General features: G+C 39.5%; 1 protein-coding gene across 1 annotated transcript in view; it reads right to left on the reverse strand.

Annotated features, from left to right (window-relative positions):
* Thada (THADA armadillo repeat containing) overlaps window positions 1-17,375 on the reverse strand; it is a 307,538-nt gene extending 290,163 nt beyond the window's left edge. The window contains exons 1-10 of the mRNA XM_041631291.1: window positions 17,250-17,375; window positions 15,270-15,369; window positions 14,049-14,143; window positions 13,005-13,135; window positions 9,492-9,640; window positions 8,941-8,973; window positions 8,483-8,531; window positions 4,975-5,162; window positions 2,568-2,662; window positions 1,297-1,517 (exon numbers count right to left, since the gene is read on the reverse strand). Of these exons, the coding sequence (XP_041487225.1) occupies window positions 1,297-1,517; window positions 2,568-2,662; window positions 4,975-5,162; window positions 8,483-8,531; window positions 8,941-8,973; window positions 9,492-9,640; window positions 13,005-13,135; window positions 14,049-14,143; window positions 15,270-15,345 (1,037 nt within the window). The 5' untranslated portion in view covers window positions 15,346-15,369; window positions 17,250-17,375. The remainder of the gene's footprint in view (window positions 1-1,296; window positions 1,518-2,567; window positions 2,663-4,974; window positions 5,163-8,482; window positions 8,532-8,940; window positions 8,974-9,491; window positions 9,641-13,004; window positions 13,136-14,048; window positions 14,144-15,269; window positions 15,370-17,249) is intronic.
* Between the last annotated feature and the right edge of the window lie 555 nt (window positions 17,376-17,930).

Genomic DNA, 17,930 nt, shown 5'->3' on the forward strand with positions numbered 1-17,930 from the left:
CACCACCATGGCCATCCAGGAAGATGGAAGCACTCTGAGGCTGACTGTGGTGATGGTTGTACAAGTTCATAAACACACTAAAAGAAACAAGACTGTGCACTTTACATTTGCGAATTTATAGTACATGAATTATACCTCCAATTTGCAAAAATTATTTTAGAGCTTTTGGCTTACTTTAATAGCAATTCTGATAGGCTGTATTCATGGTCTGACTTTAAAATTTTTATTATTTATTTATTTAGTGTGCGTTTGTATGCAGGTATGCTAAGATCGTAGGAAAACTTTCGGAAGTCAGTCTTCTCCTTCTACCATGTATGATCAATGAATCAAAGTCAGACCATCAGGCTTGGTGGCAAGCACTTTTAACAGCTAAGCCATCTCACCAGACTCTGTTTTGACATATTAAGTACTTGATCATTTCAGCCACAATGGCAAAACAACAAAGGAACTCAGCTCTGTGACTACCTTACTATAACATGCTCCTAAGAGAGCATTTAGTGTCTAAACTTCACTTTACTCATCCAACAAATTAAGTTTTTATACTATCTATGTATAAAAAGTAATGGTTACCTAGAATTCATGAAACTCATGAATCCTAAAGCATTATACACTCAGGCATTGTTATAGGATTTTTCTGTGGTTTGGCTTGGTACAGCTCCAGGAACTGAAAATAGGGTCATGTGTTGTACCATCTCTAAATGCAAATTTTTAAGTTTTTAAAAACTGGAAAGATAGCTCAGTAGTTAAAAGCACATACTGTTGTTTCAGAGGTCCAAAGTTCAGTTCCAAACACCAATGTCAGGCAGATCCCAACCACCTCTAACTCTAGTACCAAGGAATCCACTGCCCTCCTCCAGCCTCCATGGTACTTCACACACATGCAAATATCCATCACACATATGCACATTATTAAATAAACATAAAATCTTATTTTAATGCTAGCATAAGTTGGGTGTAGTAGCATATACTTGCTATGGAAGGAGAAGCAGAAAGATCAGGGGTTCAAAACCAGCCTTGGCCACAAAGTAAGTTCAAAGTAACATAAGAATAACTCAAAACAACAAACAAAAAGGCAAGCATTAGAAATGTTCATTAGGATAGCCTATAGGAATAATTCCTATGACTGTCATTCTCATTACCTTCTCATTATCTCTCATGTCTATTCTATTCTCACTCATCAATTTTAATTTAGAATTCATCCTTCCACATTTAACTGAACTGAGTTTGTTGGGTTAGTTGTATCCTTCAAATGTCTTATAAACAAACAAAATATGAGATAACAAAAGAAAAACTCACTGTGAACTCAAGGTAAACAAAACCCGCACAGTATCCAAGAGCAAAGCCTCCCCAGGTGGGCCCATGCTCCCATCCTGCCAGTCCAACATCGCAAGTGTTCCCTGACACAGGAATAAGAGAGTTGACGCCGGCACGTCAGCACAGCAAAGGCTCCTGCAGCTGTTCATGAACCACTCAGGGATGCTGGCAGGGTCAACCGACTGCAGAAGCAGGCTGCTGATCTAGAAACAACAGAGACAATAATATGTAAGTCTCTCAAATGCCAACCTACAAATCTCTTTGCCAAAATATTCTAGGAAAAGTAATGATGAAACAGCCACAAACATTAAAATTATTACACTAACTTTAAAAGAAAGAAAAAATTAAACCTAAGCACATAAATCTGTCTGCTGAGATGAAAGTACTGGTGGAGCATAAAGGTGAACAAAAGGATGCTTTTAGGGGAGTTCTGAAAAAAAATCAGTTGTATACAATAATAATTATTTTGTGTGATCTCAGAATACAGAGATGTTTAATTAGATAAACTGAGTTTCTAGATAATATACTGAGAGGAGGGAAGAATGCTAGCAGACAATACAAAGACTATGGTCTACATTACCAAATTACACTTTCCTTAGGGACCAAATTCACTAAAAATTGACCCAAACATGCCTCTTATATTACATGATAAAGTATGATTAAGTACATTATAAAGTCTATTCTTAATAAAAAAAGACTATCGGAAAATTATTGCCATGTATTTAAACACTAGTCACTGCATAACTGTGATGTTATAAATATCTCTTACCACAGACACACAGAACCAAAAAGTCGGCCCTACAAGAAACGAGGAAGTCAACAAAACGCTAATAGTAATTATCTCTGCAAAACTGATTTACAGATAGCTGTTATTACTCTGTCATCATCCTGCCACCACTTCATTTGCATATTTAGAATTATCATTATAAGAGAAAAGAGCCATTGGAAAAATTCCAACTATGCCACATAAACTTTTAAAAATTTAGCCAATACATTTTAAAAACTGAGGGATAGTGAAATGGCTTAGTAAGAGAAACATGTCAAGTCTAAGAACCTCAGTTTGATCCCCAGGATCCAATCACCTACCATAAGTTGTCAACTGACCGCTACACATTCACTGTGACACGTGTGCCTAGACACACATCACAAACAAATAACTGTAAAATAGTAACAAATAAAATATTTAAACTAAAACAAACTGATGTCTGTCTAATTCTCATTGAAGGGAATTTCTAAAAAGGAGAAGCGCTCACCAACTCAGGAAGCTTTTCAGATGGATGGAGCATGGTCTTCACAAAAAGAATAACAGCTAATCCCGATGTGCTCTGAATAGTCTGCAGCAGGTCGTCTATGGGAGGAAGAAGCAACCATCATGTAGCAAAGCATGGGCAGTCTGGTGTAGCAGAAAGAGCGAGTGCTCTGGGTCAGACAGTCCCAGAGTTCCACTCAACCATTTCCCAGGTAACTAGATCCAGACAGGTTACTTAACTTCCCGGGAACTCAGCTTTCGTCTCAAAGAAAAAAATAACCCCTACCAGACAAGTTGTCATAAAGTTTAAATGAGAATGAAGAAAAAGAAGTTAAGCCCAGCACATATTTAGTGAATGAGCTTCCTTCCTCTCTTGTCCAACTTCTTACGCTCATCCTCGACATCCAAGCTACTAGAACACCCGGTAACAGTGGCCCCTGCCCTCCCCAACACTGATGCCTGAATTCCCACTCCATGGACAATTTTCCTAAAAGCGCTCTGAAGGTCTGTATGAAAAAATCTACATCAATGTCAACCAGAAACCCTTCTGACACAGTACTCAGTGATCAGACAATTTTAATTCGCTACCCTCTCTTCGTTTGCACATACATTAGTCTCCAGGAATGTGAATTACTCAGCTCAGACTAAGAAGTATGACAAACACCTTAACTATTAAATATCCACTCTTTCCTTCCTCTCTGGGAACAAAACTGACCTTGGGTAGCCATATGCTTAGCAAAAAGCAGGATTCTTGCTTCCACAATACTCCTTGAAACTAAAGACAGCCACTGCAGGGGTGCAGGCCAATGAGCTATAGGAAGAAGTCCTTTGGATCTATTAGTTTTCTGATTATGATGCAAGACCCTGGGGATAGGAAGATGGCTCAGTGGTTAAGAGCACTGGCTGCTCTTTTAGAGGTCCTGAGTTCAATTTCCAGCAACCACATGGTGGCTCACAACCGTCTATAATAGTATCAGGTGCCCTCTTCTGCCATTCAGGGACACATGCAGAACACTCAGACATAAAAAAGAAAGAGAGGGAGAGAGACAGATGGACAGATAAAGAAAGAGATGCAAGGCCGTTCTTGCCTTGAACAAACACTTGATGCCTGCAGCTACAGCAGACAGATGCCAAACAGGAGACAGCAGGACCACGGGTAGGCAGCAACATGATAAAAATGCCCCAGCAGAAACGCAGAGCTGGCTCTGACATTGCTGGCAGTAATTCTGGGTCATCTGCCTCTAAACTTCGGGATCAATTTTTGTTACTCGCAGCTAAACACTTTACTAACACAACAAGCTTGGAATTATCTACGAATGGCGCTGATGGAGTGCCATCAACTTTTCAGAAAGTAATGTCTCATTAAACTTTTGTCTGAGCCTGGAGAGATGACTCAACAGTCTACCATGTTACTGCATTTAAATTTAATAATTGAAATACTCTCATGAGGAGAAATTTATTTTCTTCTGTTTAGCTTCTTAGTGGTATAGTTCTCATGGACAGAAGAGATATAGGGAGGAATTAGGTTTATAAACAACAACTATTGTCATTATTTGAATATAATACCACTAAGAATTCAACTTATCTTTCTAAGCCTTTCTTAAATTTGGTAACTACTTCTGAAGAATTTTCTTCTATAACTTAAAGTCTGTGGTGGTGTTGTGGGAATTCATTCAAATAGCCTTTTGGATACTAGAGCTCAGACATCAAACATGCTCATCCTTTTTTCCCTTTCGCATGGCTGGTGATAAAAGTTGGGTTTGCAGCTCCCAGCGTCCACAGAGCAGAGGGATGCAGCGGCTTTCTTATTGTGAGTGTTCCCCAATAAACATCTGTTAGCCTTTATTATAGGCTCTCATGGACCTGAATTATGCTACATTCTGACGACCAATGTGGGGCTGGAACACACAACCCAGGGATTAAGAGTCTCAGGCTCTGCCAACTGAGCTAGCAAGGTTCAGGATAACTTAACATCTGTGGCTTTCCAACAATGAGAGTATTGGTATTTCTCCTTTGTTCACAATAAACATGCTCACATATATAAACACATGCAAACTGGGAAAAGTTCAACCTCCTTTGCTGAACTCATACGTGTGAAAAACAAAAAGCAGCCGGGCGGTGGTGGCGCACGCCTTTAATCCCAGCACTCGGGAGGCAGAGGCAGGCAGATCTCTGTGAGTTCGAGGCCAGCCTGGTCTACAAGAGCTAGTTCCAGGACAGGCTCCAAAACCACAGAGAAACCCTGTCTCGAAAAAAAACAAAAAAAAAAAGCAAGCAAACAAACAAAACCATTAAAATCATGTAGTTCAGGTCATTTCCCCATAGGTTAAAGTCCCACATCTCAATTACAAATATAGGAAAAGCTTCTGGCATGCAGTTACGCCCATCATTTTGTACACTGTCACACTTACCATCATTTAAAAACTTGGTGAAAACGCTCAGCAAGCCACACATAGTTTGCCAGATGGGAGAGCCAGAATCATTCCCAAGATCACTCTGGAGACCTTGTACTTTCTGTACTAATGTCATTGAAACTCTAATACCCACCAACAAGTCATTCATTAACTGTGTTTGAACAATATGATTTCCAGAAAATTTTCTACAAAGAAGAAAAAAAAAGGATTTCAAAAGAAAACTCAAATACAAATGTCACCACTTCTATCCTCTCCAAAACTAGCACATTCCTGCAACCAAGGGCCAAAATCAATTTGGGATAAGCATTCCAGTTACATAGACACTAATTGTAAACTCCTAAATACTCTTACAGCAATAGGCCCCTCTTTCTCAGCAAGATTAACCTTACTCCCTATTTTAGGGCAAAGATAAGAAATTAAAAAAAAAATGAGACAACTTACAGGCACAAACACTCAATATAAGCATACTTTTCCACCTGCCTTCAACATGCTGTCGTAGATTTTCTCCTCAGACATGACTAGATTGTTCTCTTCACCCTAATCTATTTACCCATCTAACTAGTTCACTCTTCCCTCTCATGCCCCGCCCCTTCTCTCTGGTGTGAAGGTCCAACCCAAAGCCTCAGGTACACTAAATAGATCCTCTGACATTGAGACATTCCCTGCCCATCCTACTCTATGTCAAAGCTCCCCAAGATTCAGTCCCACTTAGTTCTCTATTCTCATCTAATTCTCTCCCTTGATACTTTAAATTATATTCTATACGTTAACTATTGCCCAGATCTCTTCCATTACAAACTTGTATTTCTAACTTCCTACTCACAATCTTCATTTGGTTATCTAATAGGTATCTCAAGATAGGTGAATTAACATGCTGTCCTAGATTTTCTCTGACTCCAAAGCTGTGCTACCTCCTGGGATCTCTATTTCTAAAGCCATGGTAATCATGCTGGCCTCCTGTCTTCTCTATCCCATCTGCAAGGAAATCTTGGTTCTGTTTCCAAAATGTATCTGGACCCAAACCATGTCCACAGCCACTATCTGACCTGAGCCATCCATCCTCATGCCTCTTTTGGGTTACAATAGCTTTCACCTGCTCTCCCAGCCTTCAGCCTCATTCTTCTCTATTTTCAAAAGGGGAAAACAGAAAATCCTATTAAAACTCAAACCAGGGAAAACTGTAACTTCCTCAAAACAAACAAAATTAGCATAGGGCCCAGCTAGCCCACTCTTAGGTATATATCTCCAATAAATAAAAGCAGAGGCAAGTGTGTGAGGTACATGGGAGGCTGAAGCAGAAGAGCTGCCACAATACAACTCTGAGACCAGTCTAAGCTACAGCTGAGATTCTAGCCAACTGAGGCCACAGAGCAAGACCTTATTTAAAAAAACAAACAAATGAGGGGGGAGGAAGAAAAGAAAACAGAAACTAAAACAGGCTCTTGTGTATACCAATACTTACAGCAGCATTATAGAGCAGCCAAAGGGTAGAAAGAGCCAAAAAAAAAAAAAAAAAAAAAGGTCAACAAATAGAAAACATGTGCCCTATATACACAGTGGAATATTTGACTATAAAAAAAATAAAATTCTGATACACATTACTACATGACAGATCCTAAAAACATTCCAAATGAAGTAAGTGTGATATAAAAGGATAATATATCATCAGGCTGGACATGATGATATATGCCTGTAATCTCAGCACTCAGGAGACTAAAGCAGGAAAATCAAGAACTCATTGCCTATCTGGGCTGTAGAATGAAACTGTATTTCTGTCACCACAAATATATATAAACAATGAATCTACATGCATGTACAAATATATATAAAGAATATGCATATATTACATGATTCCATTCATATGAAGTATCAAAGATGAGCAAACTCAAAGACAGAAAGTAGAATGGAAGTGACCAGGGTTTGTATCTTCTTAAGACAGTGAATTTTCTTTTGCATACACTGAACTTGAAGCACCTATAAAATTGTCAAGTCAAAGTATCTGGGAACCAACTGAATATATGAATCTACTAAGGAAGAAGAGCTAAGTGAAAATCCTAAATATAATATAGACAGTGACTAACAACAAAGAAATAGTAAGAAGAATAAAATTGGAGGAATGGACCCTGGTCCGTGAGATGAGCCGAGAAGTCTAAAAAGGAGACAAAGGAGCGCCTCTTGAAGGAGAGAACCACAGGTTAAAGTGGGCATACAGTTAATACTTCTACTCCATTCCAGAACTTTCCTAAACTAGCAGCCATGATTTAAAATATAAAAAGGCATAAACAGATACATAAGGAACAAGGTGATAATGGCAATATTTTAGAAGCTGTCAAGCATATAACTACTAGTAACTGACTTAGAATGAGGAAAGATGGACACTAAATCAGAGAGTAACCTGGAGACCTGGGCACTTTAGTGCTGGCTTTGATGTGGAAGTAAATACAGGGCAGAAAACAGGCAAAGAGACTACACGTCTTAGAAAGAATAAGCATTCTAAAGCAAACCTCTAAGACAGCGGACAGCTAGTTCACCTGTGCAGAATGTAAAGCAAGGCATGTCAGCTGGGATTAGTGGCCAGGAGAATTTCAGTTTAAGTGCAGTCTGAGCTACGTGGTAAGAAACAAACTGTAACAACCGGCCAGTATCTGTCAGGAAAACAGTGCAAATAGATAAGGTAGCTATGCTGTATTGCAGAAAGGAGAAATAGGTAAACATGTGCCCGGTGGCTGTCAAAACCCAAGATCTCAGCTTTATCCAGCCACTCAGCAGTAAGAATATTAAAGCAAAGTCTAGATGTTGATGCTACTGTAAATCTACTTCCCAAGGAGCAAGAGCACGGCTTAAAGGGTTCCCCAGAAACAGACCAAACCTGCAGCCAACCCCACCAAAGTGCACAGGTTCACATAATGTTTAAAAGCCTTTTCCTGAATGTTTCACCAGCCAGCATCACTAGACTTCTGAGGAAGGTTTATTGCCAAAAATACAGTCAACAAACACAGCAAACAGGAGGAAAAAAGAAACTGAGAAAAGCCAGATACTATGTAAATCGAAGAAAACTTAAAAAAAAAAAAAAAAAAAAAAAAACAAAGGTAACTATTAGTAATATCTTCAGAAAGATAATAAGAAAAAAATTTCACCCATGAAAATATCAAACACTCAAAGGTAGAGGAAACGACTTTTCTCTTTCTCAATAGTTCTCATAATAATGATCTTTTAAAAATTATTATTTAAGCATGGTGATACATACATGTAATCTCAGCACCTGAGAGGCTACAGCAGGAAGATTACAAGTTTGAGGTTAGCCTGGTTTATGAAGTAAGTCCCTGTCTCAAAAAAATCAATTAAAAATTACACACATCAATTCTAAAAAAAATTTAAATAATCTTGCTAAATGCTAAATGTCGGAAACAGCACATTCTGAGACCATTAAGAAAGTGTCCTCTGTACGAGAAAAGCCCCAAAGTGCACACACATATGCACAAGCACGCAGACATACAGCACTTGCCTGTTTTCTTCCAGGATTTCAATTAAACTCTTGTGCAGAAAATGAAGCACTGAAAAAAAAAAAAAGAATATAATGACAAACCAGAAGTCCAAACTGGGTTCCAGCTTCAGTACAGGAACATTTTCAAACGTCTACCAGAAATGATGTCATTGAGAAGCAGAAACTTCAAAGTAGCATGGTGTACTTTAGTTATGTGAGATACTCCAATTCTCCCAAGAAATGGGAAGTAGTCAGCTTCAAAACCACTCCAAACGCCTTTAATCCCAGCACTTGGGAGGCAGAGGCAGGCGGATCTCTGTGAGTTCGAGACCAGCCTGGTCTACAGAGCTAGTTCCAGGACAGGCTCCAAAGCCACAGAGAAACCGTCTCGAAAAACCAAAAAAAAAAAAAAAAAAAAAAAAAAAAAACCACTCCAGAAACTGTCACCCCTCAGAGCAAAAGAAAATATCAAGACTTACCATTTTCAAGTAGATTGACAACACTTGCTCTACCTGCAGGTAGGAAAATAACAATGCTAAGGATTTTTTGTCAAAATGAACATTTTAAAAAGTGATGTAGGAACAAAACCCCATGCCATTGTCCTTGGCTTCTCATCAGCCCTCATTGTCCGCCATGTTCAGAGAGTCCGGTTTTATCCCTTGCTTTTTCAGTCACAGTCCAGCTGGCCTTGGTGAGCTCCCAATAGATCAGCCCCACTGTCTCAGTGGGTGGGTACATCTCTCGTGGTCCTGACTACTTCATGTTCTGGCTTTGTGGGAGCCTAGCCAGTTTGGATGCTCGCCTTCCTAGACCTGGATGGAGGGGGGAGGACCTTGGACTTTCCACAGGGCAGGGAACCCTGACTGCTCTTCGGAATGGAGAGGGAGGGGGAGAGGAGTGGGGGGAGGGGGAGAGGGGCGGGAGAAGGGGGAGGGAAATGGGAGGCTGGGAGGAGGCAGAAATTTTTTTTTTCAATAAAAAAAAAAAGTGATGTAATGACAGACATTAGCCAGGAAAAGTACTGGCTTACCCAAGTTAAAGTTCTCCATGCAGGAAGATATATTGTCAATTACTTTTCTATAAGAATATAAGTCAGCAGTATTTAATTCTTCTTGAAGGTGAGAAGTAAAACTGTGTATAGCCTCAGTCAGAAAAAACTTAGGTAGGCCATTCAGTGAGCTGTAAAAAAGAAGCGAAGAATGAAAAGCTTGTATCACTGGCTTAAGTATGGAGGGAGAAGAAAATATACAAATGTTAAACACTGAACCATACCTTCAAAATACAGCACTGAAATTATAACCTTATACTGCCATCACCAAAATTCCCTATCTACCATTTCTCATCTGTCTCCCTGGTTCCATTTTGCTGTTTCTGATCCCCCAGACTTCTCTCAACAGAGTAGCCAGAGCAATAGTGATGTGGGAAGTCCTTCTGTATATGTATTGCTTTTATTGGTTGATGAATAAAGCTGTTTCAGCTATTGGCTTAGCAGAGTAAAGCCAGGTGAGAAATTCGAACAGAGATATAGAGAAAGAGTAGATGGAGTGAAGGAGACGCCATGTAAGCTGCTTAAGGAGTAAGATGCCAGAACCTTACCGGTAAGCCACAGACTCAAGGCGATATGTAGAGTAATAGAAATGGGTTAAATTAAGTTATAAGAGCTAGCTAGAAATACATCTGAGCTATTGGCCAAACAGTCTTGTAATTAATATAGTTTCTGTGTGATTATTCGGGTCTGAGTGACCAGGAAATGAATATTCAGTCTCAGCTTACACAATAGTACTAAAGTACCATGTAGTCACCAATTATTATGAGAATGGTTTCAGAACCAACCAGGTACAAAAACTGGGGGATAGTCAACCTCCTGTATAACATACAGAGCATATTCTCCCACATACTTTAAACCACCTCTAAATTTTTTGCAATGTGCAATGCAATGTGGATGCTATATTAACAGTTGTTTCTCTGTCGTTTAAGGGACGATAATAAGGAAAACAAGTTTGTACATGTTCAGTACATGACCTGAGTTTGCCAAATGCAGAATGCAGAGACGTAAAGAACTGACCTGTGATCCTCTAACAAGTTCCACAAACAGCGGCACTAATAAGCATAGCTCACACTAAACTACAAGGCTTTTCAAAACCTGCCTCTCTCCCTCACCATTAGCCCTCTGACTTCATCTCAATCCTTGATCACTTAGCTCTGACTATATGACTTTTCTTTGTTCTGAGAGCTTTACAAAATCTTTTCACTTATTTCCTCCATCTGAAACACATTTCCTTCAAATACCAAATAATTATCACCTCAAATCTTGTAGGTCAATCTCAAATATCACATACTATAATCAATCAAAACATACATTTTTTTAATTTGAAAAGTTCACTACTTTCTAGAAGAAATAATCTAAAAACTGTAATATTCTGAAAAAGAAAATTTAGTAGAAAGGTAACTTATTCTGTATTTGAATCATATTATTAAAATAGTAAAAGAAGAGTGATATTGGTATAACAAATACACACAAGTGTAAAATGATCAAACCTAGTTTATATAAAAATACATAATGATAAGGAGTATTCTAAATATGAAGGGAAATGCATGAGCCAACAATCTGGGGATAACAGAGATCCTAGGTGAAACTAGATCCCTATCTCACCCAATACTCAAAACTTGATTGTAGATGGATTTAAAAACTGAACAAAAAAAGTAAGACAGATAAATAAACAATCTTGAATTAGGGAAAACATAAATAGGCATGGCAAAAAGTTTAGAAATCTATATAAGGAAAAGAATTAGTAAGATCAAGGTCTTTTGATTTTTACAAAGACAATATATCATTCAGAAAGTGAAAAATAAAGGAATATATTTGGCACATAATCTATATAAAGCACTTATAAATCAAGAAAAGATTATAAGACAATAAAAAGATATATAATAATTTAAAAGGTAATCAAACTCCACACATTGCAAAAATGTTCAACAATGAGTTGGCAATGTGGTTCAATGGGAGGGTATCTGCTTAACATACAGGAGCCTCATGGGGTCAAAACCCAGCAACAAGGAAAGGTCAACATTAACAGTCTGGGATAAACAAATGATAATAAAATAGAATTTCTCATCTTTACATTTTAAAAATGTAAAAACTGGTATGATCCAGTGCTGGAGAGACACAATGAAATAAGTAGTGTCACTCACAGCTGGAGAAGCGTAAACAGACAGCTTAGGAGAAACACAGTCAACAACATCTACAAAATAGGCCTTTTGGTCTAGAAATCCCACTCTAGTAATTCTTGCAATTACACACATTCTATGTATTACAAAAAATATCACTGCAGCATCGCTGAAATAATGAAACCTACAACATCGGATATTCATAAGTGGCAAGGAGATTAAATAAACTAAATAATATGTATCGTGATATGGAGTACATACACAGTCATAAATGCAAACAAAACACTCACAAAACAAAAATAAATGAACACATTTTAAAAGGGCTATTTTGATATAGAAATTTCCCTAAGATGTTCTATTTGCTTGTTTGTTTGCTTACACATGGGTACCCCAGCACACATATGGACATCAAACTTGTAAGAGTTGGTTCTCTTTCTACCACGTAGAGGCAAAGATAAAACTCAGGCTATCAGACTTGATGAGAATTACCCTGGCCCACAGAGCCATCTCACCAACCCTCCAAGATATTCTTTAATAAACAAATTAACTACAGAGCATTGTGTAGAGTATAATCCCATTTGCATAAAAATATTAAAACCAAAACATAGTATACATGTTAAACCCAAAGAAAAGGTTTCAAAAACCAAAATCCAAAATTAAAGTGACAACCCTTTCCTAATGAAACAAGGCAGAAATGGCGGAATTCAAGCTTCACTTAATTTTTTAGACTTCTGTATTACTTAACTTTATATGAAGCATATAATCCTGTACTATCTGTTAGAAAGATGGGGACAGGGGAAAAAAGCAAGATGATAGATTTAAGCATCCATGTAAAAGAACTGACCCAGAAACCAGTGAGCTGGGGCCCAAAGAATAAATGTGCAGCTTGTTTTTTTTTTTTTTAATCCTATAACCTAAGGCTTTTTGCTTTCTAAAAACCTCAGACAGATACATAGAGAGTATAAATGAAACTAGTAGGGGGCTGGAGAGATGGCTCAGAGGTTAAGAGCTGACTGTGGTTTCAGAGGTCCTGAGTTCAATTCCCAGCAACCACATGGTGGTTTGCAACCATCTGTAATAAGATCTGGTGCCCTCTTCCGGCCCGCATGCATACATACAGACAGAACACTATATACATAATAAATAAATCTTTAAAAAAAAGAAAAAAAGAAAAGAAATTTGTAGTAATATACTTTAGTTTAATTTTACCAAAACAGTGTTCACTTTGCTTTTTTTTTCTCTTTCTTTCTTTAAGTGCTGAGGATGGAAGCCAGGTTTCACCTGGCTAGGTAGGTAAGCACTACTACTGAAGTATTATCTCCAGTTCCTGGCTATTTCTTGTAGCACTCAACTTATACTCTTTTCTTTTCCTTACCTTATCAAAACTTTCTTCAAGGGATTCTTCAGAGTCAAGGAGAAATAAATGCCTGCTAAAATATCCAAACAACTTTGAATAGCAGGATCACACACACCATTTTTATCTACCTTCTCCAGAAAAGGTACAATCTATAATTAAAAAAAAAAAAAAAATCAAAGCAATTCTAATATCAAATACATCAAACTAAGATGATTACAAATATTCTTTTAAGTCATTTTCCTTTTCTTTGAAAGGAAAAAGGAGAGTGACTTTGAACTTCTGATACTCCCACATCTACCTCTTGAGAGTTGAGACTACAGGCATGTGCCACCATGTCTGATTTATGCGGTGCTGAGGAGCAAATCGGGGCAAGCACTCTACCAATGGAGCTACATTCTCAGACTGATTCTACTGGTCAGTAGTCCTCATCAACTTAGACCATGAAACCCAATATGGACAAGTTCAACAGAGCCGCCATATACGGGCTGCCCCCCCCCATGCCCCAGGGCAATACAGTGAGTAATATATTTAACTGATTTCAAAGTGTGTATGTGTGAAAAATCTAAATGCTGAAATACAAATAAGAACAATCTATATTTTAAATTAACTTTCAAATGTGTCTGCCGAAATTAAAGATTCAAAATTAATAGTAATTTTTTTAAAAAAATTGCCAGGTAGTGGTGGCACACACTTTTAATTCCAGCACTTGGGAACAGAGGCAGGCAGACTTCTGAGAGTTTGAGGCCAGTCTGATCTACAGAGTGAGTTCCAGGACAGCCAGGGCTACACAGTGAAACCCTGTCTCAGGAAAACCAAAGAAATAAAAATTTTAACAAACTGCACACAATTATCTCCTATCTACTTATAATCACAACGATGGTGGAAGCTTATTTACTATTTCTATTGCTGCTCACACATTACACAATGAACAGAAAAAGGAAAAAACTATCATTTGGTGATAAATTGGCATTAAATAACTAAAGCCAAAAACTGTCAGTTAATTTTTAAAATCCATAATAGCATAATATTTAAGACACATCATGAACAAAAACTCCACTTTACCTGTTTAACAGAATGGATTTGGGACACTCCATCAGTGAGCTGTACACAATGTAACAACAAAGAGGCTAGATTTTTCCCTTCTGCATCAGCAAAAGCTAAGGAACAGGAACAAAACTTTCAATAATGTAGCTACATATGGATTAATTATTCCTTCTCTATATACATGCTACAAAACTGCTAAGGACATAAACCAGGGCCAGGGAGTGTGTTAGCAGTGAGTGGCTTACCACCAAGTCTGACCCTAAGTTTGAGTCCCCAGAACCCATGCAGTGGAGGGAGAAGAGCCAACTCTTCAGAGTTGTCCTCTGACCCCTACACCTGTGTCAGGGCATGTGTATGTCCACATATACACATGCTGTCTTAGTTCGCTTTCTACTGCTGTGACAAATACCATGGCCAAAAGCAACCTGGGGAGGAAAGAGTTTATTTTATCTTTCAACTCCCAGGTCACAGTCTATCACTAGCAGAAGTCGGGACAGGAGCTCAAGGCTGAGACCTGGAGGTAGGAACCTAAACACAGACCATGGAGGCAACGCTGTTCACTGGTTGTTCCATGCAGATTACTCAGCTGGCTTTTATTATACAACCCAAGACCACCTGTCCAAGGGTGATATTGCCTACAATGGGCTGGGAATCATTAATCAGGAAATTCACACACACACACACCGATTTGCCTACAGGCTAACCTGATGGAGATATTTTCTGATGGAACTTCTCTCTTCCCAGGTGACTCTAGCTCAAATTGGCAAAAAAAAAAAAAGTAAAGAGCAAGTGAGAACGTGCACACTGGTGCATGTGCGCGTACACACAGAGATTAATAAATAATAAAGTAAAAATAGACACAGAGGCCTGCCATTAAGAGCACTGGCTGTGCTTGCAGAGAACCCAGGTTCAGTTCCCAGCATCCACACGGCAGTTTACTACCCTCTCTAACCACAGTTCCTGGGGATTTGATGCCCTCTTATGATCTCTGTGGGCTTCAGGCATGCACATGCCTGGTGCACATACATACATAAATTCTTTTTAAAAGTACAGAAACCAAAATAGCAAGCAGAACTCAGTCTAAGCACAAATAATATTTAACAAAATTATTTTTTATCCAAAATTGAATGCAAAAAAATGAAAAAATTAAACAGAAAGAATTTCAGCATTATATTCTAGAGGGACCCAGAGATTTAAATACCCTGCTCACTAAACTAATGAAACTTAAAAATCACCTACATCTCAAAATTTCCAGGTCCTGATGACAGACAGTCAATGCAGCAACCTGCATTTCTCTTTTCTTCTTCACACCCATTTTAGACAGGACAAACAGTAGTCTCTGAAAGAAAGAAGAGTTTAAGATGTTAGTCCAGTGGAGGGTTTCTCCTGCAACACTGACATTTAGGCCACATGACTGCTGAGGATGTTGTCCTGTGCACTATAGGATGCTTAGCTTCCCAGGCTCTATCCCATTAGATGCCAGGAGCATCTTACTTCCAACAAGTTACGACAACCAACAGATGTCTCCTACAGTGCCACTATCAGAGGGCACAACTGCCCCAGGCTGACAGCCATTGAGCTGAGGATATCTGGTTTACAAAAAAAAAAAAAAAAAAAAAAAAAAAAAACCAAAAAACAAAAAACCTGTGTGCTTGTTTGTTTGTTTAGTGTTTTTACTGCTGTTGTTTGAAAAGGAATCTCACTATGCAGTGCTAAAATAGCTGCTGCTTTGAAGGAGAAATTTCTTTTGTCCCACTGAAGGATCAGAAGGTTGACAAAAGCTTCAAATTCCAGCTTAAGTCAAAGAAGACATCTGTGGTCCAATGAAGAATGGGCTACCCTCAGATTCTCTCCCAGGCAGAAACTGACTCAATAGAATTTCACCTATAGGCCTGATTCAGCTTACTAACTGCCTCCCCACCCCCACCACCTCTGAAGAATTCATTCTTGTCAACCATCAAAGTAATCTTTTAAAAACACTAACAAAGTCTAAACACGCACTTACTTATAACCTCAAGGGTTTCCAATGGCACTAAATACAATTTAATTATTAATATCCAAATTTGGGTGTTGGTATTCAAAGCCTGAAAACCCAGCTTCCTGTTTTTCATTTCAAAGCAATCTGCTCTGCCACCTTAAGAGCACTCGCAACTCCTGATGCTCTTGTTATCTATCACCCATGAGCTTTCCAGATCTGTCCACTAATGCTGTCCCACGTATACGGCAAGACATACTTATTATCCAAGTGTGTGATTGAATACCACCTGAGAAGCTTTCTGTCACTTGACCTACAATATCATCACTGATACACAACCCTTCCATCATTTTTTACAGCACCTATTACTACCTGAAACTACATGTACTTGCACATCTGTGTATTGTCTGTTTTCCCTATTAGCAAACTCCAAGAAAGTGGCAGTTTTAACGGTGAGTCCAGTGTTTTAATTCTCAATTCTTTCACCATTCAGGCATGTAAACATTTATAAACATTTGTTGGACAAAACCAAGGAATGAACATCTGCTAGAGACATTCTGGGAGGGGCAAATACCTTTAATGGCGAAAAGGTGGGCCACCTATGACCTAAACGTTCACGCTACGGCTTATATGTCAGGCTGATCCTGATACTAAAGAATTCATAGTACATTTGGACAAAAAGTCAACACAGTAAAGTGAGCAGTCCACCAAAAGGTTAAGAATGAACACTACTAGCAGACAACAAGGGAAGAATTTGAAGTTCGTATTTAAATTTAGAAAGAAGTTTCCTAAACGAGCAGCCAGGGTACAAAGTGAGAAGGTACTGCGGAAGGAAATTGGAGATATTTTGGGTAAATGACAAGTCTGCAGCAGTATTTGATCCCGGAATCCTGAGGACTGCACAGAAAATAAGAGTAGGTGATTCCGCGTGTTCTATGGATAAACGTGTGTTCTGGTGAACTGGGCATCCCCAGTGCGGGAAATACCCCTGTGCAGCCTGGTGACTTTCTGCTCGTAGGTACCATTTGCTGCTTCCCTCCCATCTACATCTTTCAGATTCCCACGTGGAGTCCGAAGAATGACAGGCGAAAAAGTGGTTAAAGGCCTGTCTCCATGGAGACCTAAGCGACCAGCGCCCACAGGCTGGCACCCTCAGGAAGCCCTGCAGGCTGGCCCGGCCGCGCTATGTTGAGTCGGTCCCATGCGCCCGCGCGCCTGGCAGGCAGCACACTCGCGAGCCAAACCTCGTGCCCTGGGACGTCTGCAAAGAGTCGCCGCCTCTGGAGGAGTTCCGGAAGCCCGTCTAGTCTACGGCGTCCCGGTAGCTCTTAACGTGGTTCGCGATCCACAACCGGAGGTCCCGGCGCCGGGAAACAAACCGGGACCTGGCAAGGAAATACCGCGAGAGTAGCCGGATGCCGCTCCGCCAATTAGAAGTGCGGAAGGTCTGTGATGTCATCAGAGAGGGCGTTCGTTAGCGAGTAGGTTCGGATAGACCGCGACATCAAGAGTTTTGGATCAGTGTTCCTGTGATCCGGGCCGCTGTTCGCTACACACGCCTTATCTTCTTCTGGCTGCAGCCTCCACACCCCTAGGTGTCAATACCACATTCCTGTCTCAGTCCAGACTTTCTACACTCACTGTGCCCAGAGACAGGGCAAAAACTACCCGCGACAACCGTTGAGCCCTGCAGTGAACTGAAGCCACAAGCAACGACTTGAACTCCACCATCCGAGCCTTGAAAGCTGCCTTAGAGTGTATCTTTTACACAGCTCACAAACTGTCACTCAGTCCAGTCCTTAAAAATGAGTAAAAAGGGGGCTGGAGAGATGGTTCAGTGGTTAAGAGCATTGCCTGCTCTTCCAAAGGTCCTGAGTACAATTCCCAGCAACCACATGGTGGCTCCCAACCATCTGTAATGGGGT

The sequence above is a fragment of the Microtus oregoni genome, unplaced genomic scaffold (assembly GCF_018167655.1).
Source record: "Microtus oregoni isolate MIOR12 unplaced genomic scaffold, Mior012 000036F_ref0000092, whole genome shotgun sequence".
Lineage (NCBI taxonomy): Eukaryota > Metazoa > Chordata > Mammalia > Rodentia > Cricetidae > Microtus > Microtus oregoni.